Below are 23,400 nucleotides of genomic sequence, written 5' to 3'. Positions count from 1 at the left end.
CATATAACCAACATTTTATTTATGCTCATTTAATACGAAGGCTCGTATAGCACTCCAAATTTTTTTCAATTAACTGCAACAGGAATACAGTGTTGTCTTATCACTGGTTAAGTAGGAGGCCATTAGCAAATTGCTGAAATCCTTGTACAGTGTCTATATCAACAATTTTACTGGTTTCATTATTCTTATCATTAACTTCGACACTCGTGGAATTAGTGCAATCGTAACACTGATGACTGGTTGTACTTGAAGTCACTTCTTCCATATGAAAATCATTACTCTTGACGGTAGTAATTTCCGTAATTTTATGATTACATGGAAATTGGTCGGTTTTCTCGGTATCATTGGTACTCGATATATTTAATGTACTCTCCTGATAACGACTTGTTAATAACAATTCATCGTTATCATTAAGCATATCAGATTCCTCGAATTTCGAATCCTCGATTGCTGAGTGATCAGTCAGTTGCTTGGCTATAGAATCGAAAGGCGTTATTATTTTTTCCATAAATGATTGACCATCCTCTGAATCCATTGATTTCGATCTCTCTAAAATATCGTGCCTGAAAAATACTTATGTATATACATATACATTCTTGAAATATGCAGCTAATATTTCTGTATACGTTGTATAATTTTTTTTTCATGAATACTCAATGAGGAAAAGATTTGCTAAACTATCAAGATGGTAAGTCTTTCGAGTGGAATTCTCAATGATTAAGTTCATGGGTGTCGACATTGAGTTACATCCTGTAGGCTGATGATTAGTGACGAGGTGTGATTTGAAGTAAAAGAAAAAAAGTAATGAAGAATTTGTTTTCTCGATTTTTTTTTGTATTTTTACTTCTTCAATCACTAACGATGTCGTCACTGGAGAAGAACATCGTAAATTTTCGACGACCTTCAACACGAGGGATTTCAGGAACTATACATCTTAAATTATTCAGTGAAAGTTTGGTCAGATGAAAAGAATTTTGATGACTTTACAAGATGCCTCGGAAGACCAAGTGTTAAAATTTTTATGATTTCTCTAGAAATATTTTTTTATCATAAAAATAATATAACTGTTGATTATTTTTATACTTACCTATTTAATTTATTCCTTTTTCGAGGATACAAGTTCAAGTGAAAAATCATGTGCTGCCTTTCGTCCTCGTCATTGAATCCTTGCTGAGCTGGCACGGCGAGAATAGGAATCGGCTGTGTGGATGGATTGTAAAATTTACCACCTCTATTGTTATAAGCAATTGGTCTTCGTCGATCAAAGTCCTCTATGTTTAGTAATTTTGGTTTAGTCGACTTTTTTGGTTGATCTATAGCGTCCGTGATTGGATAGATGTCTAGCATAATGGTAATTGGTTTGGCTTTGCGCTCTTTTGAAAAATGTGTGTACAGAGAGGAACTGTCGTGATTAGCCTCCTCCGCTCCAGGGGAATGTTTATTAAAATTGGTTTGAGGTCGTGAAAAAAATGGATCGTAATTTCGATTATATCTATGTATTCCAGTAGGTGAAAATCTGTAAGAAAATAATTTTTGAGTTTTATCCGTTTTAAAAAATTTCGATTTACTCGACGCTTTAATTAGTTTACCTGAAATTTGACGTTGCTAATAAATTTACGTCTGCCGGATGTTGCGGCTTATACGGATAAAATGGGTCCGAATTTGTACCGATTGTATAAGGTGGACCTTCGTACTCTTCGGATCCTTCACTGTTTATCGTGGATTTCCCCACTTCCGGAACTAGATCATATTTTTTTGGATTTACGTAAACGCCCGTAAATTTAATCGCACGATTTGGCCTTTGAGAATTCGTCGTGAGGTACTTTATGATATCCTGTATGTTTCTTGATGTTTGCGGATAACGGTATTGACTTAATTGTGGATATTTGCTGCGTTTAAATGAGCTTGGTTTTGGGGTTTTTAATTCAAAATGGAAAGGAGTAGGACGAGATTCCTCAGAATTTATATCTTCCGTGGATGCTTGATTTTTGTATCTGTACAAAAAATTAATATTCAAATTTCCATAAAAATTGAGTATCCATCGCGCAATTGCTTCACGTGTATTTTCACCTCTGTCTAATTCGATGGATCAATGCATGATTGTCAAGTGACTCCTTTCCTTCCGTTTTATCTTCACTCTCGTCACTTTCCTCGGAATCGACAAGAGCTTTACGATTTTCTAAATTTGATAAATTTATCGCACCGTATTCCGCATTTCCTGGTGCCATTCTCTGAGTTCTACTTTCAGTCTCGCTCTTATCAATTGAATCATCATAATTCAATAACAAGTCACGTTCATCGTCAGATCGATCCTGCATTAAATGAACTTGCGTGGGATTTGTCGTGACATCCGAAAGTGTCGTAGTACTCGTGGTACTTCTCTTAGAAAAATTATTTGACTTTTTCAAAGCATTTTGAAGTATATAAATATGCTTGGTCTCCTGACTAGCTTTACCAGTAACCGACGCCCCAGACGTGAAATCGTAAAGAAAAATTCCAGCCTACATAAAATTAAAAATGAAATTGTAGATATGCATTTTTTGAAATTATATATCGTAACGTATATTTTTTTTTTCAAAATCAGCACGTATCTTAAGCAAAGCGTGAAATTGTTATATGCCGTAAAAAAATGTGTGCTCGTTAGAATTCTTTACATGCGTGTGTAATTGTTTGCGTGCCAGCTATCGCCGTTATATTAAATGTTAATTGCACCGTTATTACGGCCCTCTTTCTCCTATTTACAAGCAAATTTTTTCTTCTCTTTTCTACGTGTTTTTTTTTCTTTCCCATTTCCTCTCCTCCGCTTAACACATTATTCCTGTCGGAACACAGTTAACGCCCTATATGTGTAGCACGCAGAAATATTCTGACATCAGACGCGCTTGGTCCGCCATGCATGCCGGACACCTTAATGCAATTATTAGCTACTTTGGAGAAAATGTGACTTTTACACACAAAGTTCCTTGAGGAATATTGCAACAATTGAATTTATCTCGCTGATTTGATTTCTATTTTAGAAACAATTCAAAATTAGTGCAATAATACTAAATAGTCGTTTATTCGTGTTAAAGGGAAATTTCTTCCGTTTCTTGTACCGTACAGACATTTTTTTATGGATGCACTGGAATAACTTGAAAGATATATTTGGTGTCGTATGAAGATCTACTCGAGTACATTTGAATTGTATGTGAAAGTAAAAAGAGGACAACCTATGGAAAGCTTCTCATAATTTTATGGTGATTTTTCTTATTGTTATTATTGTTGATATTATTATTGGATATAAATTATTTATCAGATAGATATTAATTGGATTATGGATTGGATTTTATGGGAATTTTACAACGTCGTAAGTAAGGATCTAGTGATTTGTGATTTGGAAGACGATTAATTAATAGAATACAGGAAATAGTAATTGGGAGTATTCCTTACCACAATTATTGATATGACAGCCATAATGCCAATAACGAATTCTTTGACTGTAGCGCCGTGTCGATTCCTCTGATAACGATCGCTGCGATCCGAATATAATCCAAGTTCGGAAGTGCTAATGGCAGATCTACGACTGTTATCGAACATTTCTTTTGAACCGAATTATATCTGAAAAATCTCTTTAGAAAAATTTCTTCGTCCGTCACATCATACGACGTTTAATTATTGCACTTGTCAATGTGAACTGCTGTACAAAATTATTTTCGTTATCTTTGCAATGATAATAGAAAATTTATTCATCGATATTCTTAGTTTCACGTAAACTTTTAAAAGCGTATATAAGACCATGTAAACTTTTGAGGTCCGATTTTTCGATAATTCGACCGTAATTTCCGACAGCGTGCTTCTCTCGGCGCTTTAATAAAGACTAGTGTCTTCATATTTCTCGCTGTATGTTTTCACCATAGATTGCTATCAGCCACGAAGAAATTTTCATTCCAGAAGATACGTGGGGGAGTACATTCTTATATGCGTGCATACAGATTTTGCTTGTATACCCAATGTTGTAGACTGTGTAAATTTTATGGGCTACTTACGCCGCTCGGGCAAGAGTCAAGTCATGCCCCGTGGAATATTAAGTGCACGAAAATCCTCCTTTCATATCTCATCATCCAATTTATCCATCACGTGATACGTTTGTGACGCTTCATGTATATACATTTTTCAATTTAAATACGTCATTCACTTCATTGTTAACTTATAGAAAGTTAGTGTAAAAAAAAAATAATGAAACGATTGAATTGAATGCTTCAAATAAATTAATTACGTCAATTATTCATTGAAAAAACTTACGAAACATTTATTACTTCTCACGTACTATATCTTACACGCCTAAATTCCTTTTCTTTTTGGTAGAGCTTTACTATCTATGATAGTGGAGTCTACTATAGGGTCACTGTTCTTGATAACCACAATCTCTTAATGTATTAATGGATTTTTTTGCATTATTTTTAATTAACGAGAACTCGTTAGTGTTATTCTCTTTAACCTAAAGTCGTTTAACGTTTTCGAAGCTCGAATGGTATATCGGGGATTGGATAGTTGTATCCAACGAAGGGTTTGGCTGGCGTGGTTGGTGGAAGCGTTGGGCTTGGCGCTGGTGATCCCGTTGGTGGTGGCAAGCTCGAAGTGCTTGGTGTTGGACTGTAAAGGGGAGTTGGGTATGGTGGTGGTTTGACAGTCACCTGTACTGGTCTTGGCGTCGAAGGTGGAAGATAAGGTGGTGGTCTTGTGTGGGGTGGTGTACTATCTTTAGGCGGTAGATAGGTTGGTGGTTGAGTTGTTGGCGGGGGCACGTAAGGCGGCCTTGTTGGCGGTGGTGGTGGTGGCGGTGGAGGCACATATGGTGGTCTTGTTGGTGGAGGTGGAGGAGGAATATAAGGTGGTTTTGTTGGTGGTGGTGGTGGCGGAGGAGGCACATAAGGTGGTCTCGTTGGAGGCGGCGGTGGAGGCACATATGGTGGTCTTGTTGGTGGAGGTGGAGGAGGAATATAAGGTGGTTTTGTTGGTGGTGGTGGTGGCGGAGGAGGCACATAAGGTGGTCTCGTTGGAGGCGGCGGTGGAGGCACATATGGTGGTCTTGTTGGTGGTGGTGGTGGTGGCGGAGGTACGTATGGTGGTCTAGTTGGTGGTGGTGGTGGTGGTGGAGGAGGCACGTAAGGTGGCCTTGTTGGTGGTGGTGGCGGTGGTAAATATGGAGGTTTAGTTGGAGGTGGTGATGGTGGTGGCGGAGGAGGCACATAAGGTGGTCTAGTTGGTGGTGGTGGTGGAGGCGGAGGAGGAATATAAGGTGGTTTTGTTGGTGGTGGTGGTGGCGGAGGAGGCACATATGGCGGTCTTGTTGGTGGTGGTGGTGGCGGAGGAGGCACATATGGTGGTCTAGTTGGTGGTGGTGGTGGAGGCGGAGGAGGCACATAAGGTGGCCTAGTTGGTGGTGGTGGCGGTGGCGGGGGAGGCACATATGGTGGTTTTGTTGGAGGTGGTGGAGGCGGAGGAGGAACATAAGGTGGTCTTGTTGGTGGTGGTGGGGGTATGTATGGTGGTCTAGTTGGAGGTGGTGGCGGCGGAACGTATGGCGGTTTTGTTGGAGTAGGGGGTGGTCGAGGTGGGAACGTCAATGGGTTATCTGGTGGCGGATAACTATATCCAGGTGCAGGAGTTGTTTTCGGTGGCGTTGGGGGCCTCGGTGGGGGAGGCGCTCTTGTAGTAGGTGGTGGTGGAGGCCTCGAGGGAGGCGGTGCAGGCGGCAGAGTCAGTGGATTGCTTGGTGGCGGATAATTGTAGTTAGGGCGAGGGCTTGTAACTACTTGCGGTGGAAATGATGGTGGTGGTGCTCTTGTAGTAGGTGGTGGTGGAGGCCTCGAGGGAGGCGGTGCAGGCGGCAGAGTCAGTGGATTGCTTGGTGGCGGATAATTGTAGTTAGGGCGAGGGCTTGTAACTACTTGCGGTGGAAATGATGGCGGTGGTGCTCTTGTAGTAGGTGGCGGCGGAGGGGCTCTTGTAGTAAATGGTGGTGGAGGCGCTCTTGTAGTAGGTGGTGGTGGTGGCCTCGAGGGAGGCGGTGCAGGCGGCAGAGTCAGTGGATTGCTTGGTGGCGGATAATTGTAGTTAGGACGAGGGCTTGTAACTATTTGCGATGGAAACGACGGCGGTGGCGCTTTTGTAGTAGGTGGTGGTGGTGGTGGCCTCGAGGGTGGCGGTGCAGGCGGCAGAGTCAGTGGATTGCTTGGTGGCGGATAATTGTAGTTAGGTCGAGGGCTTGTAACTACTTGTGGTGGAAACGATGGCGGCGGAGCTCTTGTAGTGGGTGGTGGTGGAGGCCTCGAGGGTGGTGGTGCAGGTGGCAGAGTCAGTGGATTGCTTGGTGGCGGATAATTGTAGTTAGGTCGAGGGCTTGTAACTACTTGCGGTGGAAACGATGGCGGCGGAGCTCTTGTAGTGGGTGGTGGTGGAGGTCTCGAGGGAGGTGGTGCAGGCGGCAGAGTCAGTGGATTGCTTGGTGGCGGATAATTGTAGTTAGGTCGAGGGCTTGTAACTACTTGCGGTGGAAACGATGGCGGCGGAGCTCTTGTAGTGGGTGGTGGTGGAGGTCTCGAGGGAGGTGGTGCAGGCGGCAGAGTCAGTGGATTACTCGGCTTTGGATACTTATATTCAGGTACTGGTGTAATATCCGGCTGGCGAGGCCCAGTGACAGGGGGTGGTGTAGGCGGCGGTCTCGTTGAAATTACAAGAGGTGGAGGTGGCCTCGTGGGTAAAGTGAATACAGTCCCCGGTGTTTCATACTTATATGACGGAGTGCTACTCGGCGTAACGGGCCGTGGTGGTCCTGTTGTCACCTGTAGTTTAGGTGGCGTTGGAGGACTAGTTGAAGGTGATGGTTGCTCTCTGAGTAAAATCAAAATCAAAATCCATTAAGAATAATTCGCCTATTAACAAAATCAAATCTTCATCTACATACGCTGTATGTACTATACTTTCTTATTTCATCTCGATATACATACCGTGGTGGCAGTGTAAACTGCGTTGCCGGTTTCTCGTAAACATAACCCTGGAAAGGTTCTTGCGGTCTGGCATAAGTCGCAATTGCCCTCTCGCTCCTCTCGTGGCCATAACACGTGGAGAGCACCGCCACGAGTGTGGCGCCCCACACGAGTCTCCACTGCATCATACAAAATAGTACATTATGATACAAGTGCGGGAAGTTCTCGGGAAGAACGGAATATCGTGCGGGAATGTTACGCACATTCTGAACTCATCGATAATGGACCATTTTGTGCTTGTTTTTGGTGCACAAACTGTAAACTTTCCGTACAGTGTTGCAAAAATTATATTTCATAAATTTCCAAACATATTTATCATACTTGAGTTTTAATCGAAATGCATATTTCATAAAGGACATCCTTACATTAAAAGATATATATATTGCATATATTCATGTATCGTTCCGTGGGATAATCTCACGCCTCACCCAATGCCTTACATAACCCAAACAGACTTCACAGGGAGAGTAGGTATACGTACTGTTTCAAATGTAATGAATAATCGTGAAAGGTTTAAGCGGGCAAAAAATATAATGTTGCAGCTCGTTAAACGGCAGGCGCTAATACACCGCTACTTTGCGAAATGTAAACGTTATTAACAAAGACTAGAAAAATACGTGAAGAAAAACATATCTGCATACTTCAACGTTACTTTTACAGTCTATACCGTATGAGGAAATCTTAGATTCCTCTAAACGAGGAGTTAACGTCTTAGGATAAATGCTAATGCGCAGTGTTCAATTTTGCAATGAAATGATTATTAATAACTTCTAAGCTCTTGTCAATTTACAGTAATATAATAAAGGAAAGCTTCTGTCTGGGCGCAACGTTATTAGCACGAGTCGTGAATTAAACTCTCGTCCCGTTTACGACACAGCACGACATGATGGTTCTGGCTCGAAGTAACGTCCAGTGACCTTTAGCAGAATAATTTATATGGAGAATCGCCGCCATTGCTGGGAAAATAATACGCGCCAGTGTGTTTCTTGCTGTGAAAGGTTATGTCTTATGCGTATATATACGTAGTATATATATATATATACTAATCTTATTCGTACAACAGCTGCGCGATGCTTATCAGGCTGATGCAACTAACGATTGTTTCATTGAATATTGGATCCATAGTTTTTATAAGTAATTTTGACATCAATCAAACGTGATATATTTCGGCTTCGTTTACAATATTTTCATAATGCCCTTGTGACATACTAATGGAGCAATGCAATGCTTTCTCTTGATCTTTTTGCGGGAAATTTGAATGTCTACATTATATTTGTTTAATTAAATAAAGGCGATCTTATCATTTTATCAAATTGAAATATTCAATTCATTTTGGTTTACATGACTGAGATATTTAATCCCCGAATCGAACTGTTCCTTATATGGTGCTCATCCGGGATCAGTTCCAGATTCGAGATACTCATTTACATTTTACGTCATAAGAAGATGTCTTCTCAAAATGGGATCTTCAAGAACAGCTGTATCAAAATTGTTGTGCTTGCATTTTTGCTTATTGCTATTATTTTTTTTGTGACGAATTTCATGCGATTTTTTAAAAATCAATTTCATTTTTACGGCGTATAAGAAAACAAGAACAGTATAGGCTACTATGCAGCTGCACGTATACCTCTTGTATTTGCATCTTGGCAAGAGAAAGCGTGCTTATTGCGCATCGTGTAAGATCTTTGCTGTAAACCTGAATGTCGTATTCATAATGGTAATTGGCAAGTAATTGACACCGTAGAAGGTAATGAAACGAAATAAAAGTTGAATCTGACAATAAAAGTACAAGTGTATTTGTCAATGCTGGTGTCAACAAGAATAATTACACCTTAGATAAATTGAATAAAAAAATGTTTAATCACCCTAACAATGTATAAGAAAGTTTCGTACAAAGAAACAGAAAATCTTAGTTTGAAGCGATAATTAGAATTAATTTATTGATTTATTATATGACCTCCGGGAATAATGAAACTTGTTTTCGGCATTCGATACTTTTGGTGGCTATGCGTGATTCGGGCGGGGACGTTCTTGAAACGCGGATAGAATTCAATTACTTGGAGCTATTTAAATTTCGATTAAAGATTATTTTCAATGTTTTATTATATGGAGAAATAACTTTTTTTTTTAAAGGTTAGTAAAATCACATAACACCGATGCGCATCTACTTTACGCAAGAGACGACCAACCTCGTGCGTTTTAAGCATCGAATAATGAAATACCGCTATTTATCATCATTACGAAAGGACATGGGTCATCTCAGAATTTACTGTCCAATTTGTGCGCGGACCATGTTGTGCAATTGACCAGGTGCTACGTGGTGTAAGATTCAAGTGGAACATTGGGCCATTTCATTATCTTGAATTATGCACGATCGGTACCTTGAAAATTTGAACCGCGATGGCTGACACATTAGATTAGTACATAGGTATACGAATATTAGGGTCTTAGCAGATATGCACGTGGAATTCAATAATAAATAGTTATCGATACCCGTGCAAAAGAAATTAGTTTACTACAGATCTATGAACCATCTTGACTAAAAGTCTGTCGCTTGGGATTATAAATTTCTATGTAAACATTGAAATCGATTATAAAAATTTACTACAAGCCTAAATATTCTGATCAGGACCAACCGTTGCTCTAGGATATTTATCATAGATATCATAATTGTATATATTATTGATAATTGAAAAGTCTATATTTATGCCAGTGAGTATCTTAGCAATATAATTTTTTAAAAAGTAGCATGTAATAAAACTTGAGTAAATTGGTAGTATATTTTCATTATCAAATTTTATGTATATATATATATATACCAATCTATAAATCTTCCCAATTGGTGGACTTTTAATCGAGATGGTTTATGGATTTAACGTATAGATGAAATTTCTGTATACGGGTAATAAATATGCATTAGTTGGAATTTTGAAAATTTTTGTAATAATTTTTTATTTATCCAATCGAACGAAAATAATCGGTATCTATGTAATACGGAAGTATCGAAAAGATTTGAATGACGATTATTCCTAATTTCTTAAATTTCACGAGTTCCGCGATATTTTACTTAAATTCGAAATCCCAAGTACACATAATACATAATATGTACGTGTTTCGAATTTTTAATTGATTTACACCTAATTGTTAGACGGTTATGTCAGTGTTACGAACGTTTTGCGGTAAATTTGCGTATCCGGTTTATCAATGGAATACGGAATCACCTGGCTTAATTTGATTGCTAGTAGAGAAGTTGATTCGTGTGAAGATTTTTTTTCGTCGCTAGATAATATCGTAAGCCGAGAATTCAATTAACTTTTAGATACTACTACAAAGGTCGTGTGTTATTCTTTTTCTATTAAGAACATTCTTTTTTTTTGTTGTAAAGCCCTGTCAAGTATGTGTTATTTGTGAAATTTTGCGGTGTACCTTGTAGTCAAGGTTCGATGAATCGAATTCGATTTTGTGTAGTATAGAGCTAGTATAGAACTATGTTAATAAACAGCTGAAATCACTATAGCATAGGAATGACTCGATCTAACCGAAGAAATCGAAAGTTATTTGCTATTCCATTAGATGTTCTCTGGATGGTTGGTTGACAAATACAAATTTAAAGGCCCATATTTTCTAACCGGAGGACAACTTAATCTGACAGAGTGTGTAATTATAATTTATATTAATTAATTTATTACAGATCGCATACTGTTTTTCGAGCAAATAAATTTGATATAAAATAAAAATCTTTCAACAATTTTCAAGATTACGTAAATTCGATTGGATATTGTTTCGGTGACCTTTGATCGTAATTACAGTAAGTAACTATTCGATCGTATCGCGTGATAGAGCCAATCGGTACTTTGGCACCACAGACAGATTACTAACGACAGAATAATTAGTTTTCTGTAAGAAATTTCATGTAGTTTCGTTTTCCTGTTTTTTCTTCCTTTCTTGAAATGACGTAATTACTTCAGGTGAAAAAGAAAGTGGGTGGGCCAGAGGAATCGCCCGATCGTATCGTACTGAATCAATTCGTGATATTATGTAATACCACGGAATTCCGCGAAGGCCAATCAAAGTATTTCGTGAGCGGATCCGGTATCATTAATTCGTATAAGCGGAAAATGATAATCATTAATTAGTTTGTACATGATACAATACAACCTTTATCATGATACGAACCAATGTTAAAAATAGTAATACATCATTTTCGCTAAAAAAATTTGCAAACAATCAAATGGCCCAATGACAATGTTTAAATAATTAATCCAGCATCATCTGAATAAAAATCGACCGTATCAACGAATATATATATATATATATATTTGAAAACAAAAGAATTAATTTTTTCACACGTTCCAGATCGACAATTAATTCGAAAATAGTTCGTTAATGTTCCATTGTATTCCGAAATCTTTATCAAGGGCACACACACGCGTTATTCCGGACACACGCTACTTACCATTTTATGTGTTCGGCACTTTCGACTTATGTATATTATTTTTTCTTATCAGAAATAATAAGAAAAAAAAAGAACGTTATCCCTTAAAAACTAACACATTTCTCTCACGGGGATTCAGCGGTCCCGAGAGTCAACTTCTTCATTCCGCGACATCGTCTGGGCCATTTATAGGATTCACTCCGATAGTCCTGAGGTGGGGTTTACACACAAGGAGTGGGTTCTTCGTTGATGATGATGGTGATGGCGATGATGCCAGAGATCGCCATCAGCAAACGTGGTCCACACACGAGACATTCTTCCAACGGAAAGTTGTCATCGTGTGAGAGGATGCTGTAATCATTGGATGCCTGAAACAAGATGGAAATACGGTGAACAGAAATTAACGGTGAGAGTATATCCAGCATTAGATAAGAAGAAGGACGCTACCGCCATACGATGACTTGATGACTTGAGCAAAGGACCTACCACCTACGCCATATGTTATTTCTTGTGAACAGACAACTTTTCATTTACCGAATCTAATGATTTGTAGTCATCTGAAAATGCAATAAATAATTATTATTATATCATCCATTGACTGAATACTAATGACAGTGAATATCATTGGCGTATTTTTTTGGAAATTTTTTTAATACAAATTTATGATTTTGTACCATTCACTAATCATTTCACTTTTTTTTCATTTAGTAATTCCAACGTTCTGTCTATATAACTCTGCATTTTTTTTTCTATTTTATTCAGAATCATCAGCAGCAGCTTCTTGATCTCTGCGTGGGTCGATCATTACCTGTGCACAATATTTGCCATGTTATTATACACCTGTCTCTTAACCAGTAATATCCCTCTAAGAGATCCTAAGTTGTATGGGATCTACCTTTATTTCATTGATCGATGATAAGTTTGTCAAGAGTCCTGTTCTCTTAGATCTCTATTGCACAAATGCAGTGGGTAGGCATGCTATACGGACTTTATATTCTCCATTATAAAGGTTCTATTCATGGCTGTCATAACCTTCAATCGTAATATCATCAGGTTGAACATTCTTCCCGGCACTATAGTGGGTGAAACAGTTCTCATCCTGAGCTCAGGGTTAACTAGGTAGAGTGAACAGTGCAGAATCACAGTTAACCATTAACTAGATATGATATTGCTTCCTCATAAAAGGAGGATGTGACGACATGAATTGATTTTTTATTGGTTGCCTCATCGCGGATAAGACAAATCATACATGGAATGAGATTAGCTGGTAATAAGTATCTGTTATATGTGATCAACTGGAGATCATGATTAGTATGATTTTCTTAAATATTTTTTTCAGTTTTATTTTTCACTTTCATCCTGACTGTAATATCGGTCAGTGTTACAAAGTTATGTATACTTTATATCCAGAGTAATATTTCAGAATTAGTGATGTCATCTCGAGCTGTACACATATGTTTTTTTCCCCATATGATCTTTCGTGTGTCTTTATATGAAGAATCACCGTGCGTATTGAAGATGTCTAGAGACTTTGGATCTAGCAAATTTTCATCAAAGATTCTATAGGCGTGTAGAGACAGAATTTATGTGAGTCGAAGAGAGACAGACAGTGTAGAATCCTGTTCATGTTTAGATGTATTTTCATATCAAATGGGAATGTCTGATTAGGCAAGTTTTACATATTAGATTTTATGAATTACCCATATTAATTGTGAGCGCAAGATAGATGGATTTATGCTGATAGGATACAGAGAAAGAAACAAGGAGAGTAGCATTAAATATATAATTTTACTTTCAACATTATAAAATTGTTTATTACTCCAATCCACTTTTTTCTAATACCTTCCAATCGTTAGTTACTCAACGCATGTACTAAGATTGGTACTAATTTTTTATGACAATTAACTCCCATTAGTTTACTTTTTTCTTGCATCAATCACATTTCTCTTCCCCAACTATCGTTTCAGCAAACAAGGTTACAATTAGTCTCTAATATATCTTGTGCCTACTGTGCAACAGACATTTAGCATCCAAAGCAACTTTGGCTTTGTGCTAACAAAGTGAAAAACTGTGCTAATGCAAATCAACGTTTGCAAAATGAGCAACACGATATTCTTTGATTTCTATGAATCCGCCAAGTCCATCCGAAGTATACAAAAAATAAGTAAAATTTTTAATATCGTGCCCCTTGACATCGCAGGTACCAAGTTGACAATGATCACTTGAAAGAAACAAAAGATCAGTTGTTTTGACTCTGATCCATTGTTCATATCTTCCCTGTCCGTGGGAGATAATCAGCTGTATACGAATATACAAGAATAACAAAGAGAAAGATATAGGCGATGACATAAAATTTCGATGACAACATTCTCATACACTTGTAATTAATTCACAAAATATTTAAGAAGCATTGCCAATATATTATACATCAGTAAGTTTTATGACTTATTCTCTGATTACAAAAAAATATGTTGATTTATTATCGGAAATCCTCGAAAATTCTTACACAATTCTACACGAGGATCGTCAAGTGGTCGTGCAAGGACGACCTTGACGTAACGAGATGCGTGAGTAAGGAAGATGAAATTAGTTGGTTTTAACGGCCTCCTTCAAAATTTGACTCAAGGTGTCCGATTGCTGCCTGGTTCTTTTTTCTAAACAATTTTGCGCTTTAACGTAATAAACAAATTTCATCCTGCGAACGAATGGGTTAGATAAATGAACGAAGATCATTCCTACCGAATTATCGTGATAAGGTTAAACCTCCTACAGTCACATACATCGCAAGTATTGTCGCAATACTTGTGGGACTTGACCTGAAAAGTCCCAGTGGTCTCTGCACCTTTCGAGAGTCTGAACTCTTCTTCAACATTCCGTGGCACTGATGCCAACTTACAGGTACCATAATAATTTCAGACGAACGCTGCTCTAGCACGTGAGACTCGAATCGCAGATAACTCATCCGATAGCTTGAAACGTACAGGATTTACTGTTATGACGTTGATTACTTGAGGATGTATCTTATACTTAAGATACTAATCTTAACTCTTAAATTTGGAATTACTTTTTATGTTGCATTATTTATGTAAATATTTTTTTTGTGATAAGCAGCATAATATTGTGCAACACGATACTGCGTTTGCTATGGGACTTTATTTCGGGTATTTTATTGCATTATTAATTTATGAATTAAAAATTCATTGTAAACACATGATTGGTTTTTGCTTAAGGTTGTATTACTTAGTGACTGTTGAAGGCCAACTAGAGAAGAAGCAGTAGTTAAATGTATATAGTTTGCAAGATACTCGAAATATTAATAGAGGCTAGATAGGTTATATAGGAGCAGTTTCAAGATAAGGATATCAATGATAAACACAATAAATGGATATTGAGAAGTCGAATAAAATAAATAAACGGATACGTGCGAAGCTTATAATATTTTATTGGTCTTTCCTTTCTCTAGAATCCGCATTATAAAAAGTGGAGACAAAAACGAAAGGATCTTCTGGATGCTGTTCTTTTGAAAATGTCAGAGACAAGCTCACTTGGCATTGAACTATTGATTCAGGAACTTTTTTATATTGGACGTGTATGCAGCTGACTTGAATCAGCCAGGAACTGAATAACTTTCTGTATGTACTGTTATTCATTGATTAACCGACTATGCGAGTTTACGCAGCTACATTTTTTGTTGAAATTTATGTTTAAAAATAAACTTTCGATTTATTCAATGTACTCATGCCCAAGAATCAATTTATCATTTTCTTCCTTTAGAATGCATCTTAATGCCTGTACGTGCTAAATTCTTTGACCATTTACCATACGATGCGCTGTGACTTTATGTTGAGGATTTTTCTGTTTTTTTCTTCTTCTTTTTCTTTGGTGCTAAACATTGCCGTAACCAATAAACATCTCCTAATTATATGACCCCGACACATGGGCACGTTCCTACACATGTATGTACCAGTGAAAGTGATATGCTAAATGTTAGGCAGTTTACATACTACCGTTACGTCATACGATCGATCTTGGTATAAGTGCATATGCACATGCACTAGAAGTGCATTCATGGACGTAATACATGGTCTGTATAGTGAATGCACTTATGTAGAAATGCACAGAAGTTATGTCTTTAAAACTCCCTCGATTTTTCATGATTAATTCACATTTGTATAAGGCATTTTCTTAAATATTATTTATATTGATAACGTGACATATTTTTTGATATTTTCGATGCATCTTTATTTGAGTTTTTTTTTACGGTCAGATATCACACTGCGCTCTACAGGAATATCATTTGTGAACCGGTTTAAGATGATTTTCGTTATTATAAGAAATGTTGGCATCAATTTGTCTGTGTTTGCTAAGAAACTGTACTACAAATATTACTGGCCTTTTATTACACAAGGTCTTTTGAAAGATGCCGACTTTTTATAAAGGTATATAAATTCTGAAATTATATTCACGTTTAATTTTTCCGTCATGCCCAGATTGTTAATTAATGAATTTTTTGGAATTCCAGGTGAAATCAGTAATATTCATAAATTAAGTGAACAGTGGTGAGGTGAGGTAATTCTCAGAAGTAATGAAGCTCATGTTATTACTTATATGAAATTTCAGATTAAAAATTTGGCAGTTTACATTTTTCTTACAATATATTTAAAACGTATGTAACGTTTATCTGTCAATATATCTTGATCATTACTTGATGGCTTTTCATGTTTCGAGGTAAAACCGATAATTAACTAATTACGTTTACAGCCCTAAGATGACATAATTTCTACGAGTAATTAAAGATATCGTTACGTATGTGAAATTTGAAATTTCAAACGTTTTTGCATTATGTCAACAAATAATGTAAAACTTATATTGATTATAGTGCATAGGAAATAAAACGCTGAGACTAATTTATTAAAATTTATGAAAATCAAAATAATGTGAACAGTCTTCATAATATTTCACAAAAACCGAATAAGGGAAATTTTAATATATGTATTTACGTAGTTCGGGTAATAGAAGGTGCATTTATTATAATATATATTATAGTAAATTTATAATGGATCGATCTTAAGAATTATATTATTTTATAGTGGGTGGACGATTGACACTTTTCACTTTGAAAAATGATGGGAATTTTTTTTGTAATCATGGCTTCTTTCTTCATCCTTCTCACAAGTATCCACCGTAACCTAGTCCAAAACCGTGACCGTAGCCATACGATGGATAGCCTATTAATCAGAGACTAATAAACATCTGATTTTATGGTTTAATTAATACTATATTTGAAGTATCGTTTTAAAGGACTTACTGTATAAATTAGAATAGAGTCCGTGGCCATAACCATAGTTTGGATAACTATAACTCGAATAAGTAATCGGATAGGAGTAACCCAGTCTATAGCCATACCCTCCAGGACGTGCCATAGCAATAGCAACGATGGATGCCACGATCAGAATGGAAAGCTTATGCAAAATTAATTAATTTTTTCAAAATTAAATTTTCGGAAATCTGATTAGACTGACACAATTTATCCACGAGCAAAGTCTGTTTTACAGGGGCCATGATTAATTGAAATATAATATAAAAGAGTCCCCTAGATCTCAATCGTTTATTCGTGGATGAAAAATAATGTGACTTTATAATTCAAAATGTTATATTTCAAAATTACTTACAAGCTTTTTGCACCCCATGTTTCTCCTTCTTCCTACTATTTTTATTCTTGATGCAACGTTGTAGGTACTTATAACAATGTCCAGACTCTTTAGACAACCACTTCTTTTATATGCATCTTCGGTAACGAATCCCACCATTTTCCTCTTTTCCTCAACATTGTACAAGCATTTGTGTAAGTACGTGATAATAATAGCTTGCATTGTTAACGGTTACAGAATACCTTTACCTGAATTACCTATATTATGAATGGCATATCTCGAGATGGGCATTACGTACTTCCGAAGAAATACATACAATGAATACATTTAAGGCATCGACAACCGTAGAGAATACATACTGAACATTGTTACATGACAATTTAAACAAAAGATTTTCTATTATTAATTAGTAAAGTTGGGTTGACTATAATTAAACAAATGACAGATAATTATATTTTTGCAACGCTGTACGGAAAGTATACAGTTTGTGCACCAAAAAACAAGCACGAAATTTCGTGCTTCTTTTTGGTGCATATCCTGCGAACTTCCTGTACATTGTTGCAAAAAATAGTATACATATGACACGCGTGCGGGTTGGTGATTTCTACTCGTGTGACGTTTCCCACCCTCATACTTTTCACACCCTCACTTGTATCATAATGTACTATTTGCGTACAATTAACTAATGGCTCGACAGGTAATCAATAATTTTATAATAGTACTTTGCGATACAAGTGCGAGAAAGCGAACTTTATAGGCAGGCGGTGAACAAACTTCACAAACTGCGTATAATGTTCGCTTTATTGTACCAGTATCGCATAATATTTTCTGTAACGAATGCATGAAAAACGCTACTTTCTGTGCCTCCAAAGTGACTGGAACATCTCTTCGTTGGAGGAGGCAGCCATAAGAAGAGCAAGGAAGGTTCCAAAGTGAATGCATTTCATGACAGCGCGCGAGAACAAAGTTTACTTTATCGCACTAGTGCGATAATGTAAAATTGGGCCGATTTGCGCATGCGCAGCATTTTGATCGTATCCATAGATATAAAGCGCCACTTTCGCCACACTTCGGAGGCACGAAAAGTAGTGCTTTTCATGCATGAGTTACATAAAAAAAGAAACGTACTATTAATTAATGATTAACACAGTAACGTATTATTGTTGATAATAACATTAATTTCAATTACCAAACGCAAAATTTTATCACTCAATGAAAATTAGTATTCCTTGCTCAAAATGGCATTATAGGCAAAAAAGGTAGAAAGTTTGACAAACAGTTCATAAAACTGAACGACATAGAACAAGACGTTAACATCTGTATGTAATACTAAGAAAAAATAATTATGGCTTAGCTAATCGGCTCATCCTTGACAAACTATTTGATGTTCGTGTTGATATTTCATGGAGGTCATGATAAAAAAAGCCGTGTAACATTTAAGAATCTTATGTGTATTTACAATAAATAATAGTATTGTGCGGTAAGTGCAGGATATACCTAATTACAGGAATAACTCAATGGGTAAAATCAATGTCAAGCCCGTTTCTCATATACACGATAATTATATCTTTTATAACTAACTTACTGACATTTTATTATGATTGTGTTCTTATCGGATTTATGAAAATTTTATCATTGACTTCCGATCCAAGTGTGAGAACCAAGGAATACAATAAATTAAAAACGGTACTAATTAATTAATTAGTTTATTCGGTGTATACAGTGAATACCATTATTTTCGATATTAAATAATATAACCTAATTATATCATCTACATTGCATAATTGCGTGTGGTAATGCTAAAGTGTCGGAAACCACGTGGTCGAAATACATAATCAAAATTATCCCTCATAGCCGGGTAAAATAGTTTGACTTCATGATTCGAACTGGATTCCGGCGCAGGCATTGGTGGATCAGAATTATGTGAATTGGTACCAGATGAATTTGGAGGTGGAGATGGGGTTGGAGGTGGTGGTGGAGGCGGAGGCGGAGGAGGTGACGGATAATGATCATTCGGCGGTGGAGGTGGTGGGAAATGCACATTTGGAGGTGGACCTAGTGGAGGTGTTTGTGGTTGAAAATTATTGTAACCAGGATAAAAATCTCCGAAATTAGGTAAAGGTTTGAAGGCTTTTCTGAAATTATCGTTAAACAAATTATTGAAATTGTCTGATGGTTGGTAGTTATAATTAGACTGTGGATAATTCTTTTGGAACGATCCCAAGTAATTCGCAGACTGACCCGGGAAATAAGGTTGTTCTTGATAATTTGCGGGAGGATTATTTCCCGGCGATTGATTACGATAATAAGACTGCGGATGATTAGGCGCGAAGTAATTCCCAGGATCGACTGGATGCTGTCTAGTTAATATTTTCTGTCTGAATCTTTCAAAATCGATACTTGGAAATCGATCGCGTCTTGGCGGTCCCTCCAATAATTCCGGATTGGCAAATGCATTTGGTGGTAGCGGTCTCCGATGAGAATTTTTTTCAAAATTTTCAATCGCGCCATTTCCGTCATGATTTGAATTACCAAAATTGCCGCTTGCAGCATCCGCATTGGCAGCGGCGTTAGAATTGGCTACGGCATTAGCATTGCCAAGAGAATTTGAATTTGCACCAGAACTTGCAGCTACGTCAGAATTCGTGTTGACTTCAGAATTTGCATTGGCAACGGAACTTCCGGCGAACCCAGAATTAACACTGCCAGGATTATGCGAATTAATATTGTAATTTAAATTAGTATCGTAAGGCGGAGGACCATACGGGCCGTTTAGATCGGGTTGATTAAATGCATTATCATAATTCTTTGGTCGGAAATGAGGACTATAGTAATTCCCAGAATATTCCTTTGAATAAGGAGGATAAACGTAGTGATAACTACGCTCGTAATGATACGGTTGCACTTGATTGTTAAAATTGATGTCTCCTTGCTTCCTATTGTTCCCATCGGCGGTCGATGCACTTCCGGATGCTGCTGCATTTCCCAACGAATTTCCACTTTCAGATCCATGTCCGTCCTGTTCTCTGGGTGTAGTAAGTGCGATGTTTACTGCAGGTCTATTAGACTGAGCGCCTTGTAATTCCCCCACGAGCGTAGGTGACAGTACGGTCTCCACATTTTTGGTGACTTCAGCCAAGGATTCAGGATCTGCATGCAAAGAAAAAAAACGAAATAAAAAATTTCGAAAGATTTCAATCAAATAGACTTATTCTTGATATATAAACGTTCATTAATATATCTCGCATTACTTACCGACTCGCGGTTTCGCAGCTGACGCAACATTCCCAAGGCACGCCAACACGATGCAACACACGAAAATCTGTAAATTTCATCCACGCATATAAATAAGGACTTGCGCAATTGTGCGCGTAATGTAAAAAAAGTAAAATAGAATTTTTCGTATAACGATCTACTGGCGTAGCGTGACTCGCCGGTTTTCTTGTGATTCCGTCCCATGCATTTTATTAGATATTACGTAACGACTGCGGCAAACTCGTGTTCACTGACATTAGTTATATATGTACGTGTACGTAAAAAATCGCGAGATCAATGCACTTTGTCACGGGACAGGATACGATAACAACTTTTTAATGATATATATACACTGCACAAAGAAACTAGGAAACAAACTGCCCAGGATGGATGCAGAAATTATTGTGTATCGATATACTACCGATATACGTCATTAAGCTTCGGTACGATATTAAGTAAATACGTTATACTTGCATTATTACCAGAAAACAAAAAATGCACAATTTCCAAGAAAAAGTAAAACGCGACACTCTTTTCGTGGTAGAAAAATTATAATTCAATGCACTGTTCATAGCGCGATTTGTTTTTGTATTTTTCTCCTTTTTTTTTTTTTTCTCAAATATGGACGTGTCTGATCAAAGGATATTTTGACGCGATTTTTAAAACAGGTGATTAGATATTTACGTTGGATAATTAATGACACTATAAATGCGCTTTACTCACGTGCAGTGCGTGATGCATCGTGCATAGAACTCACGAAGACTAAAGGGCTTGCTCCCTCCTCTACGTCATATATACTCTCTCCTATTACACGAAATTTCATATGCTCTATTTGTCTCTTGGAAGTTGATGTTGAAAAATTGTACGCGTGCCAATGACTCTGTCTTGTACCTCCTTACGGGATTCACGGTTAGTTGCGCTGTCGTGGCAGGAACTGCGCGTTAAATGTTGCATCGTCTGACGAGATGCAAGAGTAGAAACAGGCTGCTGGTACCGCTATTCAATTATTAGGTCAATTAATTCTGTAGGTTTAACGTTTCACGCAATCATACTTATACATGGTTATTCGCGACAAACGGACACCCGAAGCTTGCCTGTCCACTTGATTCCTATGGTAGAACCATCAGGTGGTACACGTTTTTCGTGAATGACTCTATATAGGGATAACACTATTGTTACTCGTTTCTGACAGACTGCGTACGATGAAGAATTAAAGTAGAGGGCGTTCGATATAACTAAAATGAACGTAATTGATTTTTTGACAAATTTTTGTAATCGAGTTTTCAAAGAATGAATTTATAAATATCGATTAAAATATTCAACGTGATATCTGAACTTGCTGTGATAATAGGCTAAAAGCATATTTCCAGCCGTTGTCGGAGCATCGATGTAAACCGAGCGTTTCCTTCGTTCGTATTTCCTGAGCGACAATGAGTGGCTATTTTGTAATCTGATTTATTATTCATTCAATTTGCACTGAAATGAACCCATAGAGTTATTACAGATAGAGCAGACAAGCCATAGCCTGCTCTGCAAGTGGAAGTGTCCGTTCGCTCATAATGAGAAAGAAAGAGATAGCTGAAACCCTTTAGCTATCCGTCTTTGCACCCTGATTTGCATCTATCTCTCTCTTCGCCGCTGCCGCGTTGAGAGCAAGTGGAAGTGTCCGTTCGCTCATAATGAGAGCGTTTCCTTCGTTCGTATTTCCTGAGCGACAATGAGTGGCTATTTTGTAATCTGATTTATTATTCATTCAATTTGCACTGAAATGAACCCATAGAGTTATTACAGATAGAGCAGACAAGCCATAGCCTGCTCTGCAAGTGGAAGTGTCCGTTCGCTCATAATGAGAAAGAAAGAGATAGCTGAAACCCTTTAGCTATCCGTCTTTGCACCCTGATTTGCATCTATCTCTCTCTTCGCCGCTGCCGCGTTGAGAGCTGGCTTGTTTGCTCTATCTGTATTAACTCTATGGATGAACCACGACTCCAGAAATTCGAAAATAGATAATTACATTTAACAAAGTGAAGGAGCCTTCGTATCGCGAAACAATGCAATTCGAAAAGAAGAAATATTTCTCGTACGTTTAGTCACTCATCCTGTATATACAGGGTGAAGCATTTAAATCAAGACTGTCAAATAACTTAAGAACAAGGTCTTATATGAAAAAATGTTTAAGACAAAAGTTATATGGGTTTAAGGAGGTAATATAATGGCCTACTTTTATTGAAACCCTTCATCGATAAAATTAAAGTAGGCCGTTCTATTGCTCCCTTAAACCCATATAACTTTTCTTTTAAACTTTTTTTCATATAAGACCTTGTTCTTAAGTTATTTGTCAGTCTCGACTTAAATGCCTCACTCTGTATATTGTATCGGTTTGGATTTTTTATTTTTCCATAATTATTAGCCAACATTACTTTACGCGTAATATTTCCATTTCTATAATTAGTTATTTCAATAAAAATCCCACGCAGATCTTTTATTAATGTGATTTGCATAAACTCAACTCGCCAGGATTATAATCTTTGTCAATAATTATTCCAGTAGCTCATAGCATTGCACCTTTTGCATCATAATGCCTTACTGACGCATTACGTATTTATCCGATACGAGTTGCACAGAAGTAACATTTCTTTTGTATAAAAATTCAAGACCCAATTCTCTTACTCGTTAACCCTTTAAATAATTTAATTCAATAAAAGTACCATGCTAGTTTATAAATGTCAAAATTTAACTGCAATCAATTATCCGTATATAATTGATTAATCTCGTTATGCAGTATCTTTATCAAATTTCCTCACAAAAAAACCATATAGATGTCTCATGCTTCTCCCTATCACATCTTCACATTGCTTACAGTGAAATTCACTATTCTAATTCTCTCGTTCTTATTCTACTAAAGCAAAACGAGACAACAATTTCCCTACGTTGTATACGAACATATTATCCCGTGCTAGATTCCCCCAAGGATCATTAACCGATTTTAATTATGTCACTTGTCAACGTCGTGCATGAGTAATGCGTGACT

The 23,400-nt window shown here is 37.2% G+C and overlaps 4 protein-coding genes across 9 annotated transcripts; all 4 read right to left on the bottom strand.

Moving 5' to 3' along the window:
- Positions 1-72: 72 nt before the first annotated feature.
- LOC107270958 lies at positions 73-4,154 on the bottom strand. The gene is made up of 5 exons (XM_015746451.2): positions 3,430-4,154; positions 2,071-2,501; positions 1,590-1,994; positions 1,088-1,516; positions 73-563 (listed from the first exon to the last, which is right to left on the bottom strand). The coding sequence occupies exons 1-5, from the start codon at positions 3,574-3,576 to the stop codon at positions 101-103; spliced, it is 1,875 nt and encodes a 624-aa protein (XP_015601937.1). The 5' UTR covers positions 3,577-4,154; the 3' UTR covers positions 73-100.
- A 109-nt stretch (positions 4,155-4,263) lies between these two features.
- On the bottom strand, positions 4,264-11,648 carry LOC107270957 (extensin). Of its 6 annotated transcripts, none has more exons than XM_015746446.2 (3): positions 11,485-11,648; positions 6,990-7,147; positions 4,264-6,873 (listed from the first exon to the last, which is right to left on the bottom strand). In XM_015746446.2, the coding sequence occupies exons 1-3, from the start codon at positions 11,485-11,487 to the stop codon at positions 4,488-4,490; spliced, it is 2,547 nt and encodes an 848-aa protein (XP_015601932.1). In that variant the 5' UTR covers positions 11,488-11,648; the 3' UTR covers positions 4,264-4,487. The 6 variants fall into 6 exon arrangements, with proteins under 6 accessions (XP_015601932.1, XP_015601933.1, XP_015601935.1 ...); XM_015746447.1 differs by lacking the exon at positions 11,485-11,648 and having other exon boundaries at positions 4,264-4,856; positions 4,962-6,873; positions 6,990-7,156; XM_015746449.1 differs by lacking the exon at positions 11,485-11,648 and having other exon boundaries at positions 4,264-4,943; positions 5,058-6,873; positions 6,990-7,156.
- Positions 11,649-16,467: 4,819 nt separating this feature from the next.
- LOC107270888 (shematrin-like protein 1) lies at positions 16,468-17,224 on the bottom strand. The gene is made up of 3 exons (XM_015746312.2): positions 17,136-17,224; positions 16,772-16,925; positions 16,468-16,691 (listed from the first exon to the last, which is right to left on the bottom strand). Exons 1-3 carry the CDS (start codon positions 17,151-17,153, stop codon positions 16,633-16,635), a joined length of 231 nt encoding a protein of 76 aa, XP_015601798.1. The 5' UTR covers positions 17,154-17,224; the 3' UTR covers positions 16,468-16,632.
- A 1,580-nt stretch (positions 17,225-18,804) lies between these two features.
- LOC107270889 (formin-like protein 7) lies at positions 18,805-21,304 on the bottom strand. Its single transcript, XM_015746313.2, has 3 exons — positions 21,093-21,304; positions 20,370-20,436; positions 18,805-20,264 (listed from the first exon to the last, which is right to left on the bottom strand). Exons 1-3 carry the CDS (start codon positions 21,108-21,110, stop codon positions 18,886-18,888), a joined length of 1,464 nt encoding a protein of 487 aa, XP_015601799.1. The 5' UTR covers positions 21,111-21,304; the 3' UTR covers positions 18,805-18,885.
- Positions 21,305-23,400: the final 2,096 nt, after the last annotated feature.

This window comes from Cephus cinctus, unplaced genomic scaffold, assembly GCF_000341935.2.
Source record: "Cephus cinctus unplaced genomic scaffold, Ccin1 Ccin1_scaffold0857, whole genome shotgun sequence".
Taxonomy (NCBI): Eukaryota; Metazoa; Arthropoda; class Insecta; order Hymenoptera; family Cephidae; genus Cephus; species Cephus cinctus.
Note: the sequence above shows the minus strand (reverse complement) of the source record. Positions and strands in the feature narration are given on the sequence as shown.